General features: G+C 26.5%; 1 protein-coding gene across 1 annotated transcript in view; it reads right to left on the minus strand.

The window, feature by feature from the left end:
* Positions 1-21,847, minus strand: part of LOC122510653 (histone-lysine N-methyltransferase trithorax-like) — a 109,219-nt gene extending 87,372 nt beyond the window's left edge. Inside the window, exons 1-2 of the mRNA XM_043625431.1 lie at positions 21,296-21,847; positions 17,872-18,155 (exon numbers count right to left, since the gene is read on the minus strand). Of these exons, the coding sequence (XP_043481366.1) occupies positions 17,872-18,013 (142 nt within the window). The 5' untranslated portion in view covers positions 18,014-18,155; positions 21,296-21,847. The remainder of the gene's footprint in view (positions 1-17,871; positions 18,156-21,295) is intronic.
* Between the last annotated feature and the right edge of the window lie 771 nt (positions 21,848-22,618).

Here is a 22,618-nt window from a genome sequence, read left to right on the forward strand (position 1 = left end):
ATTTCTGTAAAAAAAAAACTGTCGTCTTTTTGGTTTGAGAAAAGAAAAACGTTTTTTCCCAACATCGACAATGTTTTGAAAACGACCTTCACTTTTGCTACTACTCGGTGAGAAGAGGAGAAAAAGTCCTCTCCTGCGAATACCTGAAGAAAATAAAAGGATGGTTACCTTACAATTTTAGTTACACTGCATCACATCTTTTTGAGAAGAGTTTAACTCGAAAGTGTCTGTTGAACCTCGAATTTCAATTCAAGGAATTGAAAAAAGATTCTGGCAAATTTTTTTTTTCTTCCCAAATCTTAGCTATAGAAAAATTCATCGACTACTATTTCAAATTACTACGAATTTCTTCAAATTTTGTTTAAGGGAATTTGAACCATTATGACGTGACAGTTTTAAAAGAAATGCTTTCAACAAATTGTGACGTCACAATGATTCAAAAGCCCTTAAAACAAAAAAATTTAAACAGTTTAGGAACCTAATTTTCAACTAATAAAAGAAATAATTCAATAACTAGGAAAAATCATTTAACTACAATTATAAACGTAGATGTTTGTCATCTCTAGTATCCGAACCATGTCCTACCTCAATTATTTCAATCAAGGTTTCACTGTATAGTCAAATCTGACTGTTTTTTAGTCATTTATTTACTGACAATAAGCATTCTTTGTTAAAAGTCAGTTTTTGGATCTTAATAAAAACTCAGATTCTTTGGCCTAAACTTTAAAACAAGAATAAGTTTTCTTCTACTGATATTTAATAAGTTTGCTTTTCCTAATTGCTGAAGCACAAAAGTCATCCAACACTACTAACAATTAGTTATTTTAAACTAATTCTGGTTTCGAGAGTAACAATTAGTAGATGTTTTACTAAAAGTCGATGAAACAGTTTCGCTACTTCATTTAGTGAATCCCTTGACCAGCAATCTGTAAAATTCCAGAAAAATAGTAAATATTCACTAACAATTACAGGGTTGTCACAAAAAATTAATTTCATTTTCCATGATTTCTAGATAAAGTTTTCACTTTTTCCCTGACCCTAAAATTATTCAAAATCAACAATAACTTATTTTTTTAAATAAATATTTCATCATCAATATTTTTTCATAGGAATTAATTATTTACAAAAATTTTTAAAAAATCTTTCGCAAGAATTCAATCATTTTTATAAGTAATACAATTTTTCAGATCAATTCAATTATTTGAAAAAATGTAATATAATTCGTTGTAAGAATTCAAAAATTATCATAAATAATAACATTTTTCATAGGATTTAAAAATTTTTTAAATTGTTTTTAATACAATTTTAAATGAATTCCTCAAAAAATGTAATTATTTTCAAATTTTTATTATTTTTGTCAAGAATTCAATTACATTTTAATTAAATTTCTCCAAAGTATTCAATTATTTAAATAAAAATTTAATAAAATTCGTTGCAAGAATTCAATTATTTTCATAATTAATATAACTCTTCACCGAATTTCAATTATTGGAAAGAAATGCAATAAAATTCATTGCAAGAATTCAATTATTTTCATAAATAATAAAACTCTTCACAGGATTTCAATTATTTAAAAGAAATATAATAAAATTCGTTGCAGGAATTCAATTATTTTCATAAATAATAAAACTCTTCACAGAATTTCAATTATTTAAAAGAAATATAATAAAATTCGTTGCAAGAATTCAATTATTTTCATAAATAATAATAATCGTCACAGAATTTCAATTATTTTTAATAATTTTTGCAAAAGTTGCTAGAGAATTTTCAAATCCATTTGTTTACAATTTATTCAATTTCACGAAATTTTGATTATTCAAAAATTATTCAATTACGCATTTAGAGAATAAAAACTTAAAATAATTTAAGAAAAAATTTAATTAAACTTTTTCAAAATACAATTATTTTTAATTACTTTTAATAATTTTTGAAAAAGTTCTTTAACAATTTTCAAATCCTTACAATTCAATGTTAAGAAATTTCGATTATTCGGCAATTCTTCAATTAAAATTATATAAGAAAATTAAAACTTCAATTAATTAAAAGAAAAATGAAAGTAAACTTTTTTAAAAAAAATTAATCCTACAGAATTGTTAGTTAAAAGTATGAAAATTTAAACTCAAAGATATTAATTTTAAATATTTTCAAAATTCAATTATTTCAAAAAATTCATGCTATTTTGTTTTTAATATTCAATTATTATCTAAAATTTTAAGTAAAACTCATTTTTAAATCAATTTTTATTCGAAAATTCGAAGGGAATTCAATTATTTAAATACAAAAATACAAAAATTATTAAATAAATGATTGTTTCACCAAATTGAATTCTCATAAAGAATTTTATCAATAAATTTTTAAATAATTGAATTTTTTCGACGAATTTTAATAAAAATTTCAAAAATAATTACATTCTTTAAGGAATTTGGTTAAAATTGTATTGAAAATAATTAAAATTCTATAAGTTTTTACTATTCATGAAAATAATTGAATCTCTGTAAAAAAATTTATTATTTATGAAAATAATTGAATTATTGTGAAGAAATTTATAAAAAAAAATTTGTAAATAGTTGGATTCCTGTAAAATTTCTATTATTTATGAAAAAAATTTAATTTTTGAGAAGAATTTGATTATTTTTAAAAATAATTGAAATTTTGACGAGAATTTAAGAAAACTTTTAAACATAATTGAATTTTTACAAACATTTGTAACTTCTCTAAAATTCAATTTTTTTCAGTGTTTTTATAACTAAAAATTCTTCTATAAATCCATGATGTTTAATATAATTAATTAAATATATTTAAAAAATTAAATATAATTAATTATTAAGTGGAAATATTTTTACAATCAGAATATATTCTTATAGTAAGAAGCGAGGGGAGTTGGATGAAAGGAGTTAACATTTACACAGTAAAATAAGAATCAACTCCAAAAAGAAGTTAATTTAACAATTAACTCCCTGTTGGAGTTGATTTTTAATTCGAAAAATGTCCCTCCCAACTTCAGTGTCCATCAACTCCCTAAATTTTCTACAGTGTATATTAGTAATTATTACCTATTTGATCAGTAAAAATATTACTACACTGAAAAAATTACAGTTCGGAATTTTTTCTACTTAATCAAAATCAGCGACTGACTTCTTACTATCAAATTAGTTATTTTTAACCAATTTGAAGAGTAATTCAGATTTAGAGAGATAATAAGAAAACAACAAAATAGTAGATAAGTGAAAAAAATACTCGAGTAAATTAACTGAATCCAACAGCTACAATAAATTAAAGCGAATTCATGAGCAATCAATAAAAATTAAATTTTAACTTTGTTTATTAAAGAATCAACCTCTTATTTGAAGAATAAAGATTCTGACGAATAAGAAATATGTTTTGATCTAAAAATAGCGTTTCGAAGAATTTTGTCAAAACAAAGCAGCCGCAGCAGCAGTAGCCACCTTGGGAAAGTTACTTTTCTATCCCGTGACACTGACGGAGACGATTCCACCTTTTAATATATATAGGAATAAATAATGAACTATAACGGTATATTTAACGATGGCAAGTTTCCTCGACGACTAATGCATAATAATCCCTGTCAAAAATGGAGGAATATGCTGACAATATTTAACTGTTATCTTAGAACTGCAAACAGGGACATTGACACTTATCACCTTGCGGATTTATTAAATTATCTCTCATAATATCGAGTTATTTAAACAACACCTAAAAACAATGACTTGTCCTTTAAGCGATATTCTACCTCTCTTTTCATAATCACTCGGATCAAAATTTACTTTTCTTTAACCAAAATTTTATTGTCTCATGTTAGTAATTATTTTTGTAATCAACTTATTTTAGATAAACAAATTATTTATTATAACCTGAAACTTGGGTTTCATTTTTACCCAAAAGGGAAAATTGACAAAGATGACAATTCGATGCGGAAAAGTTATGCGACATACAAGGTTTGGTTTGGTTTGGTTTGGTTTATTGGCCTGTTGTCCCCTTAGGTCTAATCTAATTTGTCTCGTTAGGGAGTGAACTTTCAAGCTAAGTCACCTTAAGTGGAAATTTACAGAATTGAGCTGCCGGATCAAAGAAGGGCACATAACCAATGTAATTCAAATGGGTTATGTGCCCTTCTTTGATCCGGCAGCTCAATTGTAATGGCGCGAAATTTAAATTGAACGAAACAAGAAATGAAAAAGCTTCAAAACTCATCATATATACGGTACTATATCGGAAAGAATTAAAGGGCTAATATTCAAAACAATAAGAGAAAAAAAAAACCCCCGGCCAATCTCTACATTCTAAGAAAATATTTGTTTATTCCACAAACTCGTTTCTCGCATCCTAAAACGTCACAAGACTGGTTTTCAGCTAGGGGGACCTGATGATAAAATCAACAAGAACAAGATCTGGTTTTATCAAAAAAGTTAAAACGCAAGTGCGTTAAGGAATGAATCGTGCAAGGACACACACACAAACAAACACACCACTTGGAGAGAGGAAGAATCGATCCTTGGGTTTTTGAAGAGTTTCGTCTGTTTTTTTTTTTTTTTTTTATTTGTCTTCATTTCATTTTATATTTTCTTTCGCGTTGTATATATTGTACGACAATGCAATGTGGGCAGATTGGATAGTAGGTTTGCTTGTTGCTACACCTACAAGGGACTGGATTGAGAGCCAAGATCGTAACGAAGCATGATAACGGTTGGAAAAAGCCGGAGTGGCATAGTATCGCCCGGTTGGCCGGGAGAGTAGGTGGCGCGTCCGTGAATGAAGCACAGAAGCTGCTGTCGTAGTTTCTGGAGTCAGTGACCGAAGCCTCCACACCGTCGACCCGAAATCCCCGCCGCCGCCGCCAATGCTGCTGCCTTTCGCCTCTCCTTCCTACTATCGTGCCAATTCAACCCCCACTTCACGAAGAATAAAATGATCCACAGAACCCCCCACCACCAAATCACCGGACACTAACTACTATTCGTCTCCTCTGTTCTTTCCCTATCCCAACTCTACCAACTTCCGCCACCCTCGCCACCGACACCGCCGTCGTAGTCGTTGTCGTCGTGGTACGTCGTCATCGTTCAACACTCGAGTTTTGATATACAACACGGGCATGCATGAATCCTGTTGACATTTGTAGAATATCGAAATTTTTCTCTAGTTTCTTTTACATTCTTGGACAAATTTTTAAAAACTCTTTAAACAAACTCAAATCGTTTAATCTTTGAACTAGAAAGACATACTTTTATTGCTTTTCCGATTTGTCAGACTTCTGTTAGGTATATCTTTTTGTGCGTATTTCTAGGTCTTTTTTTAGTTACGTAATACTTTTTCATTGTATCATACAAAAGTATTTTCGTATAATGCTTTTTTCTTATTTTCCTACAGTGTTACAAAACCTATCTTTGAACTCTTTTTTAACATTTTAGGTTATGAGGACTAACAGACCTTGCACGAGCAGATTCGGAATTTATACACTGGAACCTCTTGTTAGTGTCAATTATTTTATCCGAAATTTGTTACCCAAACTTTCATCTATTTACATTTACCGGTACAAAAATTTTAATTAAAATAAAGAACTTCATTGACCATCTTCTGATTTTTAATACAAATACTCAGGCTTCACAGTGCCTCTAAAAAGTATTTTAAGAGAAATAGGGGACTAAAAATTAAAAAATAGGGGACTTTTAGGGCACCATAAAAATTAGTTAAATAAAGATAGAAATATAATTTATTTATACAGGATTACCATAAAAATTTAACTTTATTTTTTCCAGGGCTGCCACGTTTTTCCTCATTTCAAATTCCCTGACTTTTCCAGATTAAAAAACGGAATTTTTCCAGGTTTTTAAAACTACATTTGTTGACAAAAAAAAAAAATTTAATTTTGTTTTTCCCTTGAACTACAGACAAAATTCTTGCTTCTCCTTGACTTCAAAAATATTCTCATTCAGTCTAAAACTTATCACTCAGAAAAATGTTCTGTTTCTTCTTTTTTTAAATAAATATTTAATCATTATTATACCATAAGAATTAAGATTTTCAAAACATTCAAATTCAAACTATTTTGAAATTAAACAATTTTTAAAAAATTGTTATAAAACATAAAGATATCGATCACTCCGATGAGTCTTCGACTCGGAGCAATCGATATCTTCATGTTTTATAATAATTAAAAATGGCCCAGTGGTTAAAATCATTATTTTATATTATAAGAATATTGTTACTGTAAAGAAAATTACTTTCATCACTTCAATTTAATTATTGTTTTCCAGAATTTTTAACTAAAATTCTTCTTTATAAAGTTCACATTAATTATTTTTAATAATTTTTTAAAAATTTCTTTGAAAATTTTCAAATTTAGTGTTTAAATTGTTTACAATTCAATTTTACGAAATTTCATCAATTATTCTGAAATTATTCAATTAAATATATTAGAAAATAAAAACTTGAAATAATTTCAAAAAAGTTCCGTTAAAATTTTTTTAAAAAATTTAATCTACACAATTTTTAATTAAAAATATGAAAAATTCAATCTTTTAAAGATTATAATTTGACACCTTTTAAAACTTAAATTATAAAAATTCACACTATACTTTCTTTTTAAATTTTAAATTAGTAAAAATGTTTTTACTATTTGGAATTAGTCACTGACTTTTTGCTTTTGAATTAGTAAATTTTACTATTAAATTAGTAGAAACGAAGCAATTTATGGTAAAATCTGCTAATTCAAAAGCAAACAGTCAGTCACTAATTCAAATTTAGAGAATTTAATATTCAATTATTATTATCTAAAATTTTAACTGATATGCAATTTTTATTAGAAAATTCTACGAGAATTCAATTATATAAATACAAAAATAAATAATTTATTGAATAATTGAATTTTTCTTAAAATTGAACTCTCATAAAGAATTTTATCAACAAATTTTTAAATAATTAAAATTCTTTTGGCGAATTTTAAGAAAATTTTTAAGAATAATTTCATTTTTGGAGAAATTAGATTAAAATTGTATTAAAAATAACTAAATCTCTGTTAAAAATTTGATTGAATTGAAAATAGTTTTTGAAAATAATTGAAATTTGGCTAAGAATTTTATTACAATTTTTACAAATACAAATTGAATTTTGAAGACGAAATTATATTATTTATAAAGATAATTGAAATTTTGACGAGAAGTTATTTAAAGTTATTTAAACTTTTGAACATAATTGAATTTCTGCGAAGAATTTTGTTACTTTTGAAAATAATTGAATTCTTGAGACGAATTTCAACAATAATATATATATATTTTTTTTTAAATAATTGAATTCTTTTGTGAAATTTTATTGAAACAGTAGATTTGAAAAATAATTGAATTTTGATAAATTATTATTGAAATTAATTAAATTTCTGCGAAAAATTTTATTAAAATTATTTTGAAAAAAAATTGAATTGTTAAAAAGAATTTCATTTTTACGAAGAATTGTATTAACAACTTTTGAAAATATTTAATTTCTTTCATAAGAAATTTAATTAAAATTTTAATGAAATTTATTAGGGGAACATAGTCTAGGTCGGCCACCTTTTTGACTTTTGTTTATAACTTTTTTTTAAAAATGAATTTGGACAATTGAAGTATATGGTTGGAAAGTCCTGTTTAATAGGAACATTTTTTCTGTACAAAGTAAATTGACAGGTTTAAAAATGAAAAAGTTATAAAGATTTAAAAAAAAAAAAATTTGTAGTCCAGGTTAGCCATTACAGTCAAGGTCGGCCATGTTTAAAATTCAAAGGGCATTAATCGTTAAAAAATAAAATAACATGTTTGGAGTTACGGAAAATTGATTCTTTATTGTTTACAGTTTGTAACTTAATGAAATAACAAAATAATAACAATAAACAATATAAAAAAATAAATATAAATAAAAAAAAGTTTTGCACTAAAATATTAATAAAATTAAATAAAAATATTAATAAGATGATCAATTATATTATGAGTTATACAGAATTGCAGTTTTTGCAAATGAAGTAGCTCGTCCTCAACTTTGCGCATTTTAAACACATAGTGGCCGACCTTGACAGTAAGTAACATTACCGAATTGTTGTAAACAAAAAGAAATACGTTTCGGGATTCGATTTTTTACTTTGTTTTCCTTTCAACCATGAGTCCCACAAATTTTCTGCATACTTGCCTTGACGATTCAATTTGTTTTTTATCTTTTATTAATGGTTTTTCACATTATGCACAAAACTTTTTTTGAGCTTTTTTTGTACCGACGTCACAGAAAACACAATTTTCGATTTTCCGAAAATGTAATTGAACAAAAAGTTAGGTTTCACTAAGACAAGCTTCGACAAAAATGCGCGTAGGTGGCGCTAGTGAACTTGACAAAAAAACGCGAGTGGCCTACCTAGACAGTAGGCCAACCTTGACTACATTCCCCTATATTAAAGAATTTTATAACAATTTTTTGAAAATAATAATTGAAAACTTTTTAAAGAATTTTATTAAATTTTTTTAAAATAATTGAATTCCTGAGAGGAATTTAAATAATAATTTTTGAAAACAATTGAATTCTTGTGATTCAATTATTTTGATAAATATCAAAATAATTAAATTTTGGAAAAGAATTTTATTAAAATTTCTTAGAATAATTGATTTTATGGGCATGAATTTATGCGATTTTGATGTTTATCAAGCTAATTGAATTCTTTTTGCAAAATTACTTGAAAAATTTTGAGATTAATTGATTTTCTGCGATGAATTAAATGTTATTTATGAAAATATTTGAATTATTGCAACGAATTTTATTGTTTTATTGAATAATTGCGAATGTTTCTTAAAATTGAATTCTTTCTCAAGTTTTAATAAAATTTTTAATAATAATTGCATTTTTCAAGGAATTTATTTAAAATTGTATTAAAAATATTTTAAATTCTGCGATGAAAATAATTGAATTCGTAAATGAAATTTTATTATTTATGAAAATAATTGAATCTTTTCGTAGAATTGTATCAACAAGTTTTTTCTACAATTATCCTACTCTAATTATTTCGGATAATCGAAGTTCCACTCTGTCAAATCTAACTATTTTCTTAGTCATTTATTTACTAACAATGAGTTTTCTTCTACTGATATTTAATAAGCTTTTTCCCTAATTGCTGAAGTAAAAAAATCATCCAGCACTTTACTAACAATTAGTTACTTTCAACTAATTCAGATTTAGAGCGTAATTCATCTATTATTAATAGAATAATTAAAAGTACAGTATACCAATAATGGGAGTTGTATCAACTGAAAAATTTCCTCATATAAAAATTACTTTCATAAGTTAATTTCATAAGTTAATTTAATACATTAATTAAACAAATTTAATATAAAAAGTGTTTTTTAATAAAAAATTAGAAATTGATATTTAATAAAAAAAATGGTTAAATAAATGTTCCATTAAATAATGTTCTACAAGCATTTCTGGATTAAATGTTATATATTCGAGAATCCTCTAACCTGTAACGATGTATATATATGTATATAGGTTTCCTCTACACCTCATGATTATTTAATATATTTGATCTTATATAATCATCTGTGAATTTCTGCGAGTTTCTATATAAACCTATCTGAATTCAGTGATTGCATTAGACTTTAACTAAACGAACACGTATTTGCCTCGACGTTTGCCCAGAGAAGATACAATCTAACAGAAAAACTTTCTCAAGCAGAGCTAGTGGTAGTTGAGCTCATTAGATTTTGATGAAATTTAATCCTAGACATATTTACGCCGTAATAATGTTTTTTTTTCTCTTCTCAAAAAAATGAGAAAAAATTTTTAAGATTCTGTATATAAAAATCCGTATATTTTAAAAATAACGGTCTAGTATTAATTTCACTATGGGTAGAAAGTTAACATTATTCGCCACAAGAAAATTTGTAACAAATATTTCTATTTTGGAATAATTCTAATTTTCTGTTAACCCTTTTTTTTATTGTATACTTCAAATATTTCTCTATCAATAGCTGAAATATAACAAATGATAAAATGTCTTGCAGTCACTGAGTCTTTGAAAATATCGCTATACAAAAAATACTAAGGTTTTTTTTAGGTTCCTGAAGTTAGCGTCGATGCTCAGCGTCGAAAACTGTTATTTGTAGTTTTTAGGGGGAGAAAGATCACTAATTTCACTTTGTCATTCACTTTAGGAGTGAAAAATCGTTCGGACCACTTATTTAAAATTTCGAAACAATTGTCTTTCTTCGGGACTTCGCACAAAAAATTGTTTTCGACGCTTATCGCATGGACACTGACTTCAGAGACCCTTTATAGAAATTTGTAGAATATTTGGTAAACAAGTAAACAAATCTGCAAATTTTTAGGGCCAGTTTCACTAACGCCGATTATAAGTTAATGCTTAAATCCTTAACCGACCAATCACAGGCGGCTAAACTGGCATTAATTGATTAACTTTTAATCGGAGTTGGTGAAACCAGCCTTTAGTCATTTAACATAACATTAAAAATTACATTAAGGAATTAGTAATTTTTGACTAAAAATTAATCCCTACATTCATTTAAGAGACAAATCAATCCTAATTCTTACTCAAAAGTGATGAATTCAGATTTAGAGAGCACATTCAACAATGGAATAAGCAAAGAAGTTGGATTAAAAGAAAAACTTATCGTGTATTCGAAAGATTGTTAAGAGAACTTGTAGAAAAGTTTCTAGATTTGAGCATATATATATATATATATATATATATATATATATAAGTATATGAAGTCTGGAAATAATTGCGAGAAAGAAGTACATGCACCTACTTCACCTTATTGGACAAGTTGAATGCAAGTAGGTGTTCAACCGGCGCCAATTACGAATGGCACTTTACCGAGTTTCTCAAAAAAGGTTCTCGCTCGTGCGAGTTGTTTGACTAGCAACACACAGTCAAAGCAAGCCAATGCACAGCCAATGTCTGTGCCCTAGACGTCTATAGCTAGACTGATGACTTGGTGGCGTGCAACACACAACAGGGCATTTCGCATGTTGGGAAAAGAAGAAGAAGAAGAAGAGAACTCTTTCGCGTGCGTCAAGAATTGAGAGAGACTCGCTTTGCTGGATCGGCTGCTTGTCCGCACGAGTCGTTGACCTATAGGAAAATGTGGTCATCGTGCAGAAAAAGATTTTTTACAAAAACAAAATAAATAAAAAACAAAAGAAATAAAGGTTGAAAATATTTCCATAAATGTTAAACTTGTTTTGAATCACCGACTAAATGCCAATATCGTAAACAAGCAGAGAAGAAGAATCGGTAAATTTAATCGTTTGACGCAAATTTTTTTCCGAAAGGTTTTAAGGTGTAAAACCTTTTATTTTCTATCAGAAAGAAAATTACCTAGATTTCTCCACTTGAGAACGCTGAGATCGCCACCAGGTGGCGAGGAATCTAATTTTGGCAACTGACCTGCCGTCTAACGTTGACCCCGGCGATCGCAGGTGGAGTACCTCCATATTGATACAATTACAGTGGAACCTTGATTAGCCAAATCAGGGTTGGCACAAAATTTTAATTTTGTTTTTCCCTGATTTCCAGAAAAATTTTTATTATTTTTCTATAGGAATTAAGATTCTCAAATTCAATAACTTATGAGAAAAAAATCATTATTTTACATCATAAGAATATTGTGACTATAAATTCAAATTTTCTAAAATATTAATTTAACATTCATTTTTTAATCAATTTTTATTAGAAAGTTTTTCGAAAATTCAATTATTTAAATACAAAAACAAATAATTTATTCAATAATTGAATATTTCTTAAAATTGAATTTTTATGAAGAATTTTATTAAAATTTTTAAAAATAATTGAATTTCTTTGACGAATTTTAAAAAAAATTTTAAGAATAAATGCAATTATCTATCATTTCATTTAAAATTGTATAAAAAATAATTGAAATACTGCGATAAGTTTTGTTATTTATGAAAATAATTGAATTTCTGCTTAGAATTTTATCAAAAAATTTGTTAAAGAATTAAATTCCTGTGAAGAATTTTACTTGTGAAAATAATTGAATTCCTATCGAGAAATTTCATTAAAAATTGAAAATAATTGAAATCTCACAAAGAATAAAATTTTTTTTTGTTAAATAATTGAATTCCTGTGAAAATGTTTATTTTTGAAAAAAATTGGATTCCTATCAAGAAATTTCAGTAAAAGACTTAAAATTATTAAAATCTGACAGAGAATTAAACAAATTTTTTTCTTAAATAATTGAATTCCTGTGAAAATGTTTATTTTTAAAAATAATTGAATTCATTCGGCGAATTTTAAAAAAAAATTTTAAGAATAAATGCAATTATCTATCATTTTATTTAAAACTGTGTAAAAAATAACTGAAATTCTGCAATGAGTTTTGTCATTTATGAAAATAATTGAATTCCTGCTTAGAATTATTTAAAAAAATGTTTTAAAGAATTGAATTCCTGTGAAGAATTTTATTTGTGAAAATAATTGAATTCCTATAGAGAAATTTCATTAAAAAATTGAAAATAATTGAAATCTGACAAAGAATTAAAAAAAATTTTTTTTTAATAATTGAATTCCTGTGAAAATGTTTATTTTTAAAAAGAATATTGAATTCTTGGGAAGAATTTTATTAAAATTTCTTAATAATTGAATTTCTTAGAAGAATTTTATTATTTACGAAAATAATTGAATTGCTTCGAAGATTTTTGTAAACATTTTTGACAATAATTGTATTCCTAGGAAGAATGATATATTTAACGAAAATAATTGTATTCTATGAGCAATTTTATTATAATTTTTCAAAATTATAAAGCATTTTATCAAATTTTTTTTAAATAATTGAATTCTCAAGAAAAATTTTATTATTTATGTAAATAATTGATTTCTTGTATAGAATTTCATTCAAATTTTTTAAAATAATTGTATTGAATTCCCATAAAAAATTTATTTTTTTGTAAACATAATTGAATTCTTAAGAAGAATTGTATTGAAAATAATTGAATTGTATAGGAAAATTTTATTAAAATTGCAATTTTATTAACTAAATCTTGTAAAGAATTTTGTCAAAATTTTTTTAAATAATAGAATTTTTAAATGAATTTTTTTTTTAATTTTTCGAAATAATTGAATTTCTCAGAATTTTTTTTTTCCTATTATTCTCTGAATATATTTGAATTCTTTGAAGAAACTTTATTAAAAAATTAAAAGTAATTAAATTGGTGCGAAGAAATTTATAAAAAATTCGTAAATAATTGAATTCCTGTGATATTTTTATTAAAATTTTGTTTAAATAATAGAATTCTTTTGAAAAATTTTATGAAAATAGTAGAATTTTATTAAAATTTTTTTAAACAATTGCATTTCGGAGAAGAATCTTATTATTTATAAAGATAAAATTGAAATTTTGACGAGAATTTTTTATAATTTTTAAACCTAATTTCTGCAAAGAATTTTATTACTTTTGAAAATAATTGAATTTCTGCAATAATTTGTTCTTAAAATTTCTATTTAAATTCATTAAAAATTGATATTTTCTAAAATTTCAAATTGAATCCTTTGAAGTTCATCTATTTATGAAAATTGTAAACGCAATTCTTTTGAAATCCAATTAATTTTGAAAGTTGTAAGTAAAATTATTCATTAAATAATTTCTAAGTAATAATTTTATGATAGTTCTTTAAGAATTAAGTTATTTAAAAAGAAATTATTGGCAAAAATAAAAAAAATTGAAGGGTTTGTATTAGAATTCTTGTCACTTTCATAGTTTATGAGGCAAACAAAAAAGACACAAAAATTCAGAATTTTCTTATAAATTGTAAAAATTTAATTTTTTCCAGTACTTTTAATAAAAATCCCTGACTTTCCCCAGATTTGTGGCAACCCTGCCAAATCTTTGTTATCCGAACTAAAAATCACTTTGTCCGGGCCCTTTTTTACGACCTTAAACCCAAAATATTTTTTCATTTATCTAAAAAAAAATTAAGAAATTTTATTGACCAGGTCCTGCCGCAATTATTTCGGGTAATCAAAGTTCCACTGGAGTCAAATTTGACTATTTTCATTGTTATAAATTTACGAACAATTATTTTTCTTCTACTGATATTTAATAAGTTTTTTCCCTAATTGCTGAAGTAAAGAGTCATCTAGCACTTTACTAACAATTAGTTATTACTCCATTATTAGTTATAACTCCATAGAGGTTTTACTAAAAATTTTGTTGCTATAAAAATATTTTCACAGGGGAAGAGGAAATTTGTCAAGAAGAATTAAATGGATTTTTTCCCTTCTCTCGAGAATGAATATAATCACTATCGGCAAGCGCCTTTTAAACTGATGATGATGATGACTAAGAATGTCACGGTTGACAGCACAACACAAATCTGTTGGAATAGTGTAAATCGTCGATGGAATTAGAGAAAATTAGAGAGACACAATCTTTTTTAGCACATTTATAGGTGAAATCTGAAAATTGCGAAAGCTGGTTTTTTTCCCTCTCTTTCTCATAGTCGATACATTCGAACAACACTGTTTTAACATTCATAAAACACAAAATTGCAATTAAATTCACCAAGAGAAAACGAAAATGTTTTCCCACCGTTTTGCAAGTGGAAAAGCAGTAAAAGAAATTTTAAGAATTTGCGTAAAAATATAATATCAAAATGAGAACCACTGAATGAAGGAAAATCATACCTAATTTGGAGTCGCGTGCGAAGAGTGTGTGTATACATCAGTGTCTCTCACTGACAGCGTCAAACAAAAGTGAAACCTATCTGATTCTCTCTCTTATTATATATCCTTTTGTTTATTATTAACACATCAATTTTTCACCATTAATACAAAACAAGGGGGAATGAAAAATCCAATTTTCTTGTCGAATCACAACATTAATATGAATTAGTTCCAATTTTTATTTAGTACTCTCTCGAGAAAGCTTATCGATCGAACACACATTTTTACTGAATGACAATTTGCACGAGGAAATTTGATTAAATGTAATCGCCGTTTTTTTTCATTTGATGACAATTTTCAATATTGTTTTTTTTCCCCCAAAGATTACATCTTTTTTTTCGATCGAAAATAAAAATGATTGAGGATTAGATTGGGTTTACAGTGTAATTAATTTTCCAGAATAAATGAAACAAGAAATAGTAAAATGTAAACGTTGCACTTGGTAATTCGTTGACCTTATTGATAAAGTAATTTAAACGTCTCATTTCACTATTATTAACGTAGAGATTACGTCAACAATTATTGCCCTTGTTTAAAAAAAAAACATTCGTCTAATTAATCAGACACTAATGATTTTAACTAATTTTAGTACTGAATCATCACACTTTTAAGCGAGAAATTTGGATAAATTGTTGAAAGTAGAAAAATTTGTGTACTTTTCTAATTGACATCGATTGTAATAATTCATTAAGTATAGCAAAAAAAGTCAATTACTGAAAAACTGCTAATGTTTATAATGATCATGTCAAAAATAGTAGAATGTAATAATTAATTTTATATAGCTAAAAGTCAGAGTATTTTCAACTAATTTAGATTTAGAAAGATTGTTAAAACTTGAAATTTACTATCCATAGTTAATTTTTTAATCCTCCAGACTTCGCACTCGATAATTAATTTTAAAAAAGTAGCAAAAAGTAACTTTCAAACTAAAAAAAAAAGTAATAAAAAAGTAGCTATCGAAAAATTAAACTTGACGACCAAAAAAACTCGTTTAAGACAATTAAAAAAAATTGACAAAAATTCTATATTCTATATTTTATTTTCCTGACTTTTTCCAAATTTTCATCAAAAATATTTACTTCTTTATTATTCTTGAAAAGAATTGAATTCTTACGAAGATATAAACAAAAAATTTTTTAAATAATTGAATTTTGTTTGGAAATTTTATTCAATAGTAGATATTGAAAATCATTGAATTGCGAAAAGTTTTTTAAATAATATAAATTTTACAAAGAATTCTATTAAAATTTTTGACAATAATTGAATGTCTGTGTGGTATTTTATTAAATTTTTTGAAAATAATTGAATTCCTAAAAAGAATTTTATTATTTATGACAATAATTGAATTCTTGCGAACGATTTTATTAGAATTTTTTAAAATAATTGAATTTCCAAGAAGAAATTTATTACTTTTAAGAATAATTGAATTCTTGCGAAGAATTTTAGAATTTTAAAAAATAATTGAATTTCCAAGAAGAAATTTATTACTTTTTAAAATAATATATTGAATTCTTGAGATGAATAATGTTATTTATGAAAATAATTGAATTTTGCAAATAATTTTATTAAAATGCCTCAAAATAATTGAATTTTGCAAAGAATTTTATTAAAATGCCTCCAAATAATTGAATTCTTGCGAATGACTTTATCAAAATTTTTTTAAATAATTGAATTTCCAAGAAGAAATTTATAACTTTTAAAAATAATTGAATTTTGCAAAGAATTTTATTAAAATACCTCAAAAAAATTGAATTTACGGAAATAATTTTGCTATTTATCGACAGAATTGAATTCTTTCGAAAAATTATTTATGTAAATAAATGAATTCTTGTGAAGAATTTTATTAAAATCTAAAAGAATAATTTGAATTATTTTAAAAACATTAAATTAAAATTGTATTTAAAATAGTTTTGAAAAATTTCTAAATGTATTTGAAAATAATTTAATTCCTAAAAAGCATGATTATTTCAAAAAAATTTAATTAAAATTGTATTTAAAATAATTGATTTCTTTCCAACAATTTTATTAAAATATTTGAAAATAATTGAATTCTTCCAAAGAATTTCAAAAAAACATTTTTTTAAATATTTGATTTTTTCCAGGAAGTGATATTAAATTTTTAAGAATAATTCCATTTTTTGAGCAATATTCTTTTAAATTGTATTAAAAATAATTGAAATCCTGCGTTGAATTTTATGATTTATGAAAATAAGTGTATAGTTGCTAAGAATTTTATTAAAATTTTCTAAAATAATTGAATTTTTTTTAAGAATTTTATTATTTTTGAAAATAATTGAATTACTACGAAAAAATTTATTATTTATAATCTTTAAAATGAATTGAAATTCTTTGAAAACTTTTGTTATTTTTGAAAAGAATTGAATTTCTCATAAGAATTTTATAAACAATGACTTAAATAATTAATTTTTTCGAAATATAATAAATATTATGAAAATTTTATTTTAAATAGTTGAAATCTTGTGGAAAACTTTATTTGTGAAATTAATTGAATAATTGAATTATTGAATTATTATTAAAATTTCTAAAAGTTATTGAAATTCTTCGATGAGTTTTATTATTTATGAAAATAATTGAATTCTTGCTTAGAATTTAATAAAAATTTTATTTAAAAAGTTGAATTTCCATGAAAAATGTTATTATTAGTGAAAGTAGTAATTGAATTATTGTGAAGAATTGTATAAAAATTTTTGTCAAATAATTGATTTTTTCGAAATTTTTTTGGAAAATGTTACTCTAAATTAATTTAATTCCTGCAGTAAATAGTAGGTTTTAGTAAATGAGTGCGAAGCCTGATTCTCTCATAATTACAAGAAATTTAATTGAACCTAATTGAAAAATTAATTGTGCAATTTAATATTCTGCCATTAAGAAAAGTAATTTCTATGAAGAATATCTGAAATCTATAATTATATTTTCAATTATATAAGAAAATTTGAAATTGTAATTTATAAAAAATAATAAATGAGTGTTGAAGTGAGGCAAACACCTTACATTTTAAAATTGATTGAAGTTTGTTTAGTTTAGGAATATATGTGTGTGATTCAAATCTGCTGGCACTTTAGCAGCTCAAATAAAAACAGTGGGATATATAGAGAAAGAGAGAGAGACACACAAGCACTTACCACGTGGCTCAACGGAATTGTGATGGTTGTAGTGGGGAGCAATGCCGAGGGAATGCTCGGAAGAGGTGCTGGCGAGGCGTTCTCTCTTCTTCTCCTGCTGCTCCACATAGCGCGCAGCCTCACACAAAGTTTCTAGGCTCATCTTTTTCAATCTTTCTTGTGATTAATTTTACTCCCAGTGAGAAACAACGAAAAAAACAAAAAAAAAAAAAAATACTGTGTCCAAATTATTTGATAAGTCAGCCAAAATTCCCCTCTTTCTTTTTCTTGATTACACGAACAATCTGGAAAAGAAAAAAAAAATTTGTTGGAATATTTTTCTCCATTTTTACATTCTAAATTTATTTATTAACAAAATTCGATTTTTTATTATTTTTAATTTTTACACGTTAGTCTACATTCTTTTTTTTTGCTGAAAATTATTATGTAATCTGCACAAATACGTATAACTGATTAGACACGGAAAAAAATCTATTAGTCACAGAGAATATATAGCGAAAGAAAATTAGACGTAAATTGAAAATCATTAATATCAATGATTATTGGATATCATCGAATATAAAGATTTTTTTCCTCTAAAAAAGAAATCGTCTTTCGCTGAGTAACATGCGAAAAAAATTATCTTTTGCGACTCGTCAGAACCTGTTTTTTCCGAATTTAGATTAGACAATGAAACTCCAATCGAGGGGTGTGTCTCATCGTTTGGAGTTACAATCATCAGTGTGAATGCAAAAACGAAAACAATCAGTGCCGTACGAATATTTTTTTTTATTATCACTTTCAGGTCGATTATCAGGGTTGCCACAAAAATTTAATTTTTTTCCCCTGATTTCCAGACAAAATTTTAACTTTTTCCCTGACTCTAAAGAATATTTTGATTCACTGTAAAAATTATTAGATACTCAAAAAAAATTAATTTCTATTACATGTATTTACAAATTTATTTTCTTTAATTGAAAAATTATTCGAAAACATCAATAACTTCATTTTTAAATAAATATTTAATTATTATTTTTCCATTGGAATCAAGATTTTCAAAAATTTCAAATTGAAACCTTTTGATATTCAATAATAATAAATCCCTGACTTTTCCCTGATTTCTCTGACCTGTGTTAACCCTGATTATTTTATTGTATTGGTGTCAATTTTTTTTTTCTTTAACTCGCACAATAATCAAGTGAAAATAATTGAGAATGCAAGAAAACAAATTTATTTTTTTTTTAAATCGACTAACGATTGTTTCAAAAATATTCCCAAAATTCTCAAAATAGATTTTTTTGGAAGGAAATAAAATTTACAGGGCTAAATAAATAAATTGTAACTAATAAATAAATTATAATTAATAATGAAACTATAGTTATTAAATAAATGATACCTATTAAATAAATTAACAAAAATAACAACAAGAAAAAAACGAGTTACAACGGAAAAAAGTTTTTGATTGATGATAATCACTTGAGTCTAACCGTGATGCCATATTCCCCTATCCATATAAAAGTAAAGCCCCTTCCCTCGATGACAATATACAGCCTAAAGAGAGCATGCGCTAAATTCACTCCCTTCTTCAACTGAAAACCGCGTAAAGTGAATGCTGAATGCATTGCATCTACATCCAGTTGACTAAAGTGCAAAATTGAGCGTACATTAATGAGAAACTTTTTTTTTTACATTTTTAAATGCGAATTTCAAAGTAATTTTTATTATTTTTTTTTTTTGCTAACATTTCTATTTTACTTGAAATTATTGAAGAACTAATTAAAAATTAATTACTGTTGAGCGTTTATCGTTCAATGAAAGAAAAACTTTTTTCCCCCTTTTTTTTGTTACTGTATTTAATAGAATATTGAAATTATAATTATTTGCAAAATACGAGCACCTTAAAAAGAAAGAACCGATCATTAAACTTATTTTATATTATTATGTGCGGAATGTGTCATTATTTTTGTTCCAGTCACGAACCTACGCAACATATGGTGCACAACGTATATATATATATATATATATATATATACATAAACACACATAACGCTAAAAAGTTGGGTGTTGAAGAGTTACAAATAAGCATGCTGAAAATTTAAAGAGAGGCGTTTGCTTATATATTGTAATTCAAAGCGAGTGAAAGGACGGACAAAAATTTGTTCCAATATTCACATTGAAATTATTGAGAGAAGAGAATTTTTAGAATCACTTTTTAGATACTCGGACCACCGTTATGTTTGCACATTAAAAACTGAGGCGACAAAAACTTACTCAAATTTCTCTAAACAATCATCTAATCTACAGTAATTAGAGACTGATTATATTTTTCTAATTTCCGTTATCACTTCACGTGGAGGATATTCTCAGAATTTTTTTAAAAATTAACTGAATGAAATTTGTAAATTGAATCGTACAACTGACACGTTGTAATGTATTTTTATCTACAATTATTAATTTAATAATTTAAGAAAAAAGCACCTCGAATTGGGTAAATTTCAATTTCAACATTTTATAAACAAATGAATGTCTGATTTCAATTGCAGCAGATGACATTAGGTCACAACTTTTTGTTGACTTTTGCCAACTGAATGTGTGCCATTTCATTTCACTTTGTAATATACGTTTAAACATGTTTCGAAAAATATTTAAAAAGGTGCAATATCAAGGTTAAATTGAATGCTACACATTGTTACATTTTCGCCTCGTTTCTTTAATTATTCCCCTCTTATTCTCAAAAAACAACTCCTTTAATTATCTAAATTTGAGTAGAATTCTATTCGCCTGTCACTGACTCCAAAAAAGCTTTTAGAAACACCTAGAAAGATGACATAATACATTGGACTCAAACAGGTTAAAACAGGAAACTTTGTGTGCCGTGTCAAAAAACCGTCAAAGCGTTATTGTTTACCACTACATGTTACGAGGGCCTCTCCGTCAAGGTGATAAAAAATCTCTAATCCTGTAAATCTCGCGGATATTGCGCGAAAAGGAGAAAAGAGAGACGAAGTGGGGGGAGAACTCCACCCCACCTGGTCCGAACATAGCCTAACCTACAAATATCGTCGTGAAAAGTCAACGAGCAAGGAGAGCGATAGAGCGACAAGGAGAGAGAGAGAGAGAGAGGGAGTAGAAAAGAGACAGGCACATTGAAAAGAGATGGCAAAAGCAAGCAAAAGTGAGACAAACAAAGAGTAAGCAAGATAGAGAGATGATCGAAAAGAGAAACACTATATCGCAAGTGTGCAACCAACATGCGAAGCGGGCTCAAAGCGGCGTCGTGACGTCACAGGGACACGGGATTGGTGAAGGTGGAAAACACGCCACGCAACCACCTATTTTAAACAAGACAAAAGAAATGAATCTCCATCGTCCCTCGTGACGGGTGTGGTGGAATTTAAAACTCTTTGATAGCAACAAAAAAAAACACCTCTCTTCTTTCCCTTACCTTTATAAGCAATAGGAGTTGCAACTTTATCCACGGTGTTTAGCTTTCTCAAAAAGGGGATATCAATCTTTTAAAGTTGTCCCCCTTTTTCTTTGGCTGCTTTGGAACACAATTAATAAACACACGCGACTCTATCCCGAACATAAACGTCTGTTCCGAGACGTTTATAACGACGGTTTATAACGATCTGGCGCGTGGCAGAGACATTTTGTGTGTTAACCACTGCGCATCAACGCAGCCACCCATCCATGCTTCTCCTCGCATTCACGTGTCTGGGTCCCTGTCATAAGCCAATCGTAGCACGTCATTCGGCTTTATCGACCAATGAGCGAGAAGGCCTATGCAATACACTCTGGGCGTGTGATGTTATTTTTCTTCTTTCACGTTTTCTTAACAATCAATTTTAATAAGTCACTAATGTCAAATTCACTTTTAGTGAGAATCCACGTTTAATACACTTTATTATATACAATGCAACCGACGAGAATTCCGGCTCGCGCGGCGTCACTCTCGTTTATCCTTCTACTATGCATGCATGCCGCGACGTTGCCACGTCTCCGAAAACTGCGCGGTCACTGATAATTCAAATCGCACTTGCTTTCCACCAATCACAATGCAGATTACTCCATTGGATCTGACAAAATTCACCAATCAAATTGCATCTTTTCATATGGCGCACGCGCCAACTATTCTAAAATGTTATTTTTTTTTTAACTGACACACTCTCTGATGGGGGTGGTGTGGTGGCCCCCATGTAAAAGAATCACTAAATAAAAATCACGATTCTTTTTCATAATTCAGAAAATTTCCTATTCCATATAGTTTTAAATTCTAGAATTATTTTCTTCCAATAGAAAAAAAAGATTTAAATTTCATTTTTCTCGAAGGAAATGTCTCTTAATAAAAACAAGATTTAATGAAAAATCCAATTTTTATTGTTTCTTTTTTTCATAACTTCTGGTGACACAATGTATTTCAAACAAAAATATTTGGGCTTTTTTCAATACAATTACACATTTGCTTTTAATTATTATTCAATTTTTCTCTTTGAAAAATGTCAAAATATCTATGAATATTCATTAAAACATTAGAAAAAATTTCTTCAAAAAACACGAGAGAATTCTAATTGAAATTTGAAATATTTTTTATAATATTGGCGCGGATTAATTTTATATTTTTTTTTTTTTTACTTATTTCTACAAATGGAAACTACAAACACACAGAGACACACACACACGCGCGCGCACAAATAACTAACACATTTTGCAGTAACATTCGTTGTGACATTTCTTCATACTGTTAAGTTATTTAATCAATAAATAT

Source organism: Leptopilina heterotoma, unplaced genomic scaffold (genome assembly GCF_015476425.1).
Source record: "Leptopilina heterotoma isolate Lh14 unplaced genomic scaffold, ASM1547642v1 Lhet_73, whole genome shotgun sequence".
Classification (NCBI taxonomy): domain Eukaryota; kingdom Metazoa; phylum Arthropoda; class Insecta; order Hymenoptera; family Figitidae; genus Leptopilina; species Leptopilina heterotoma.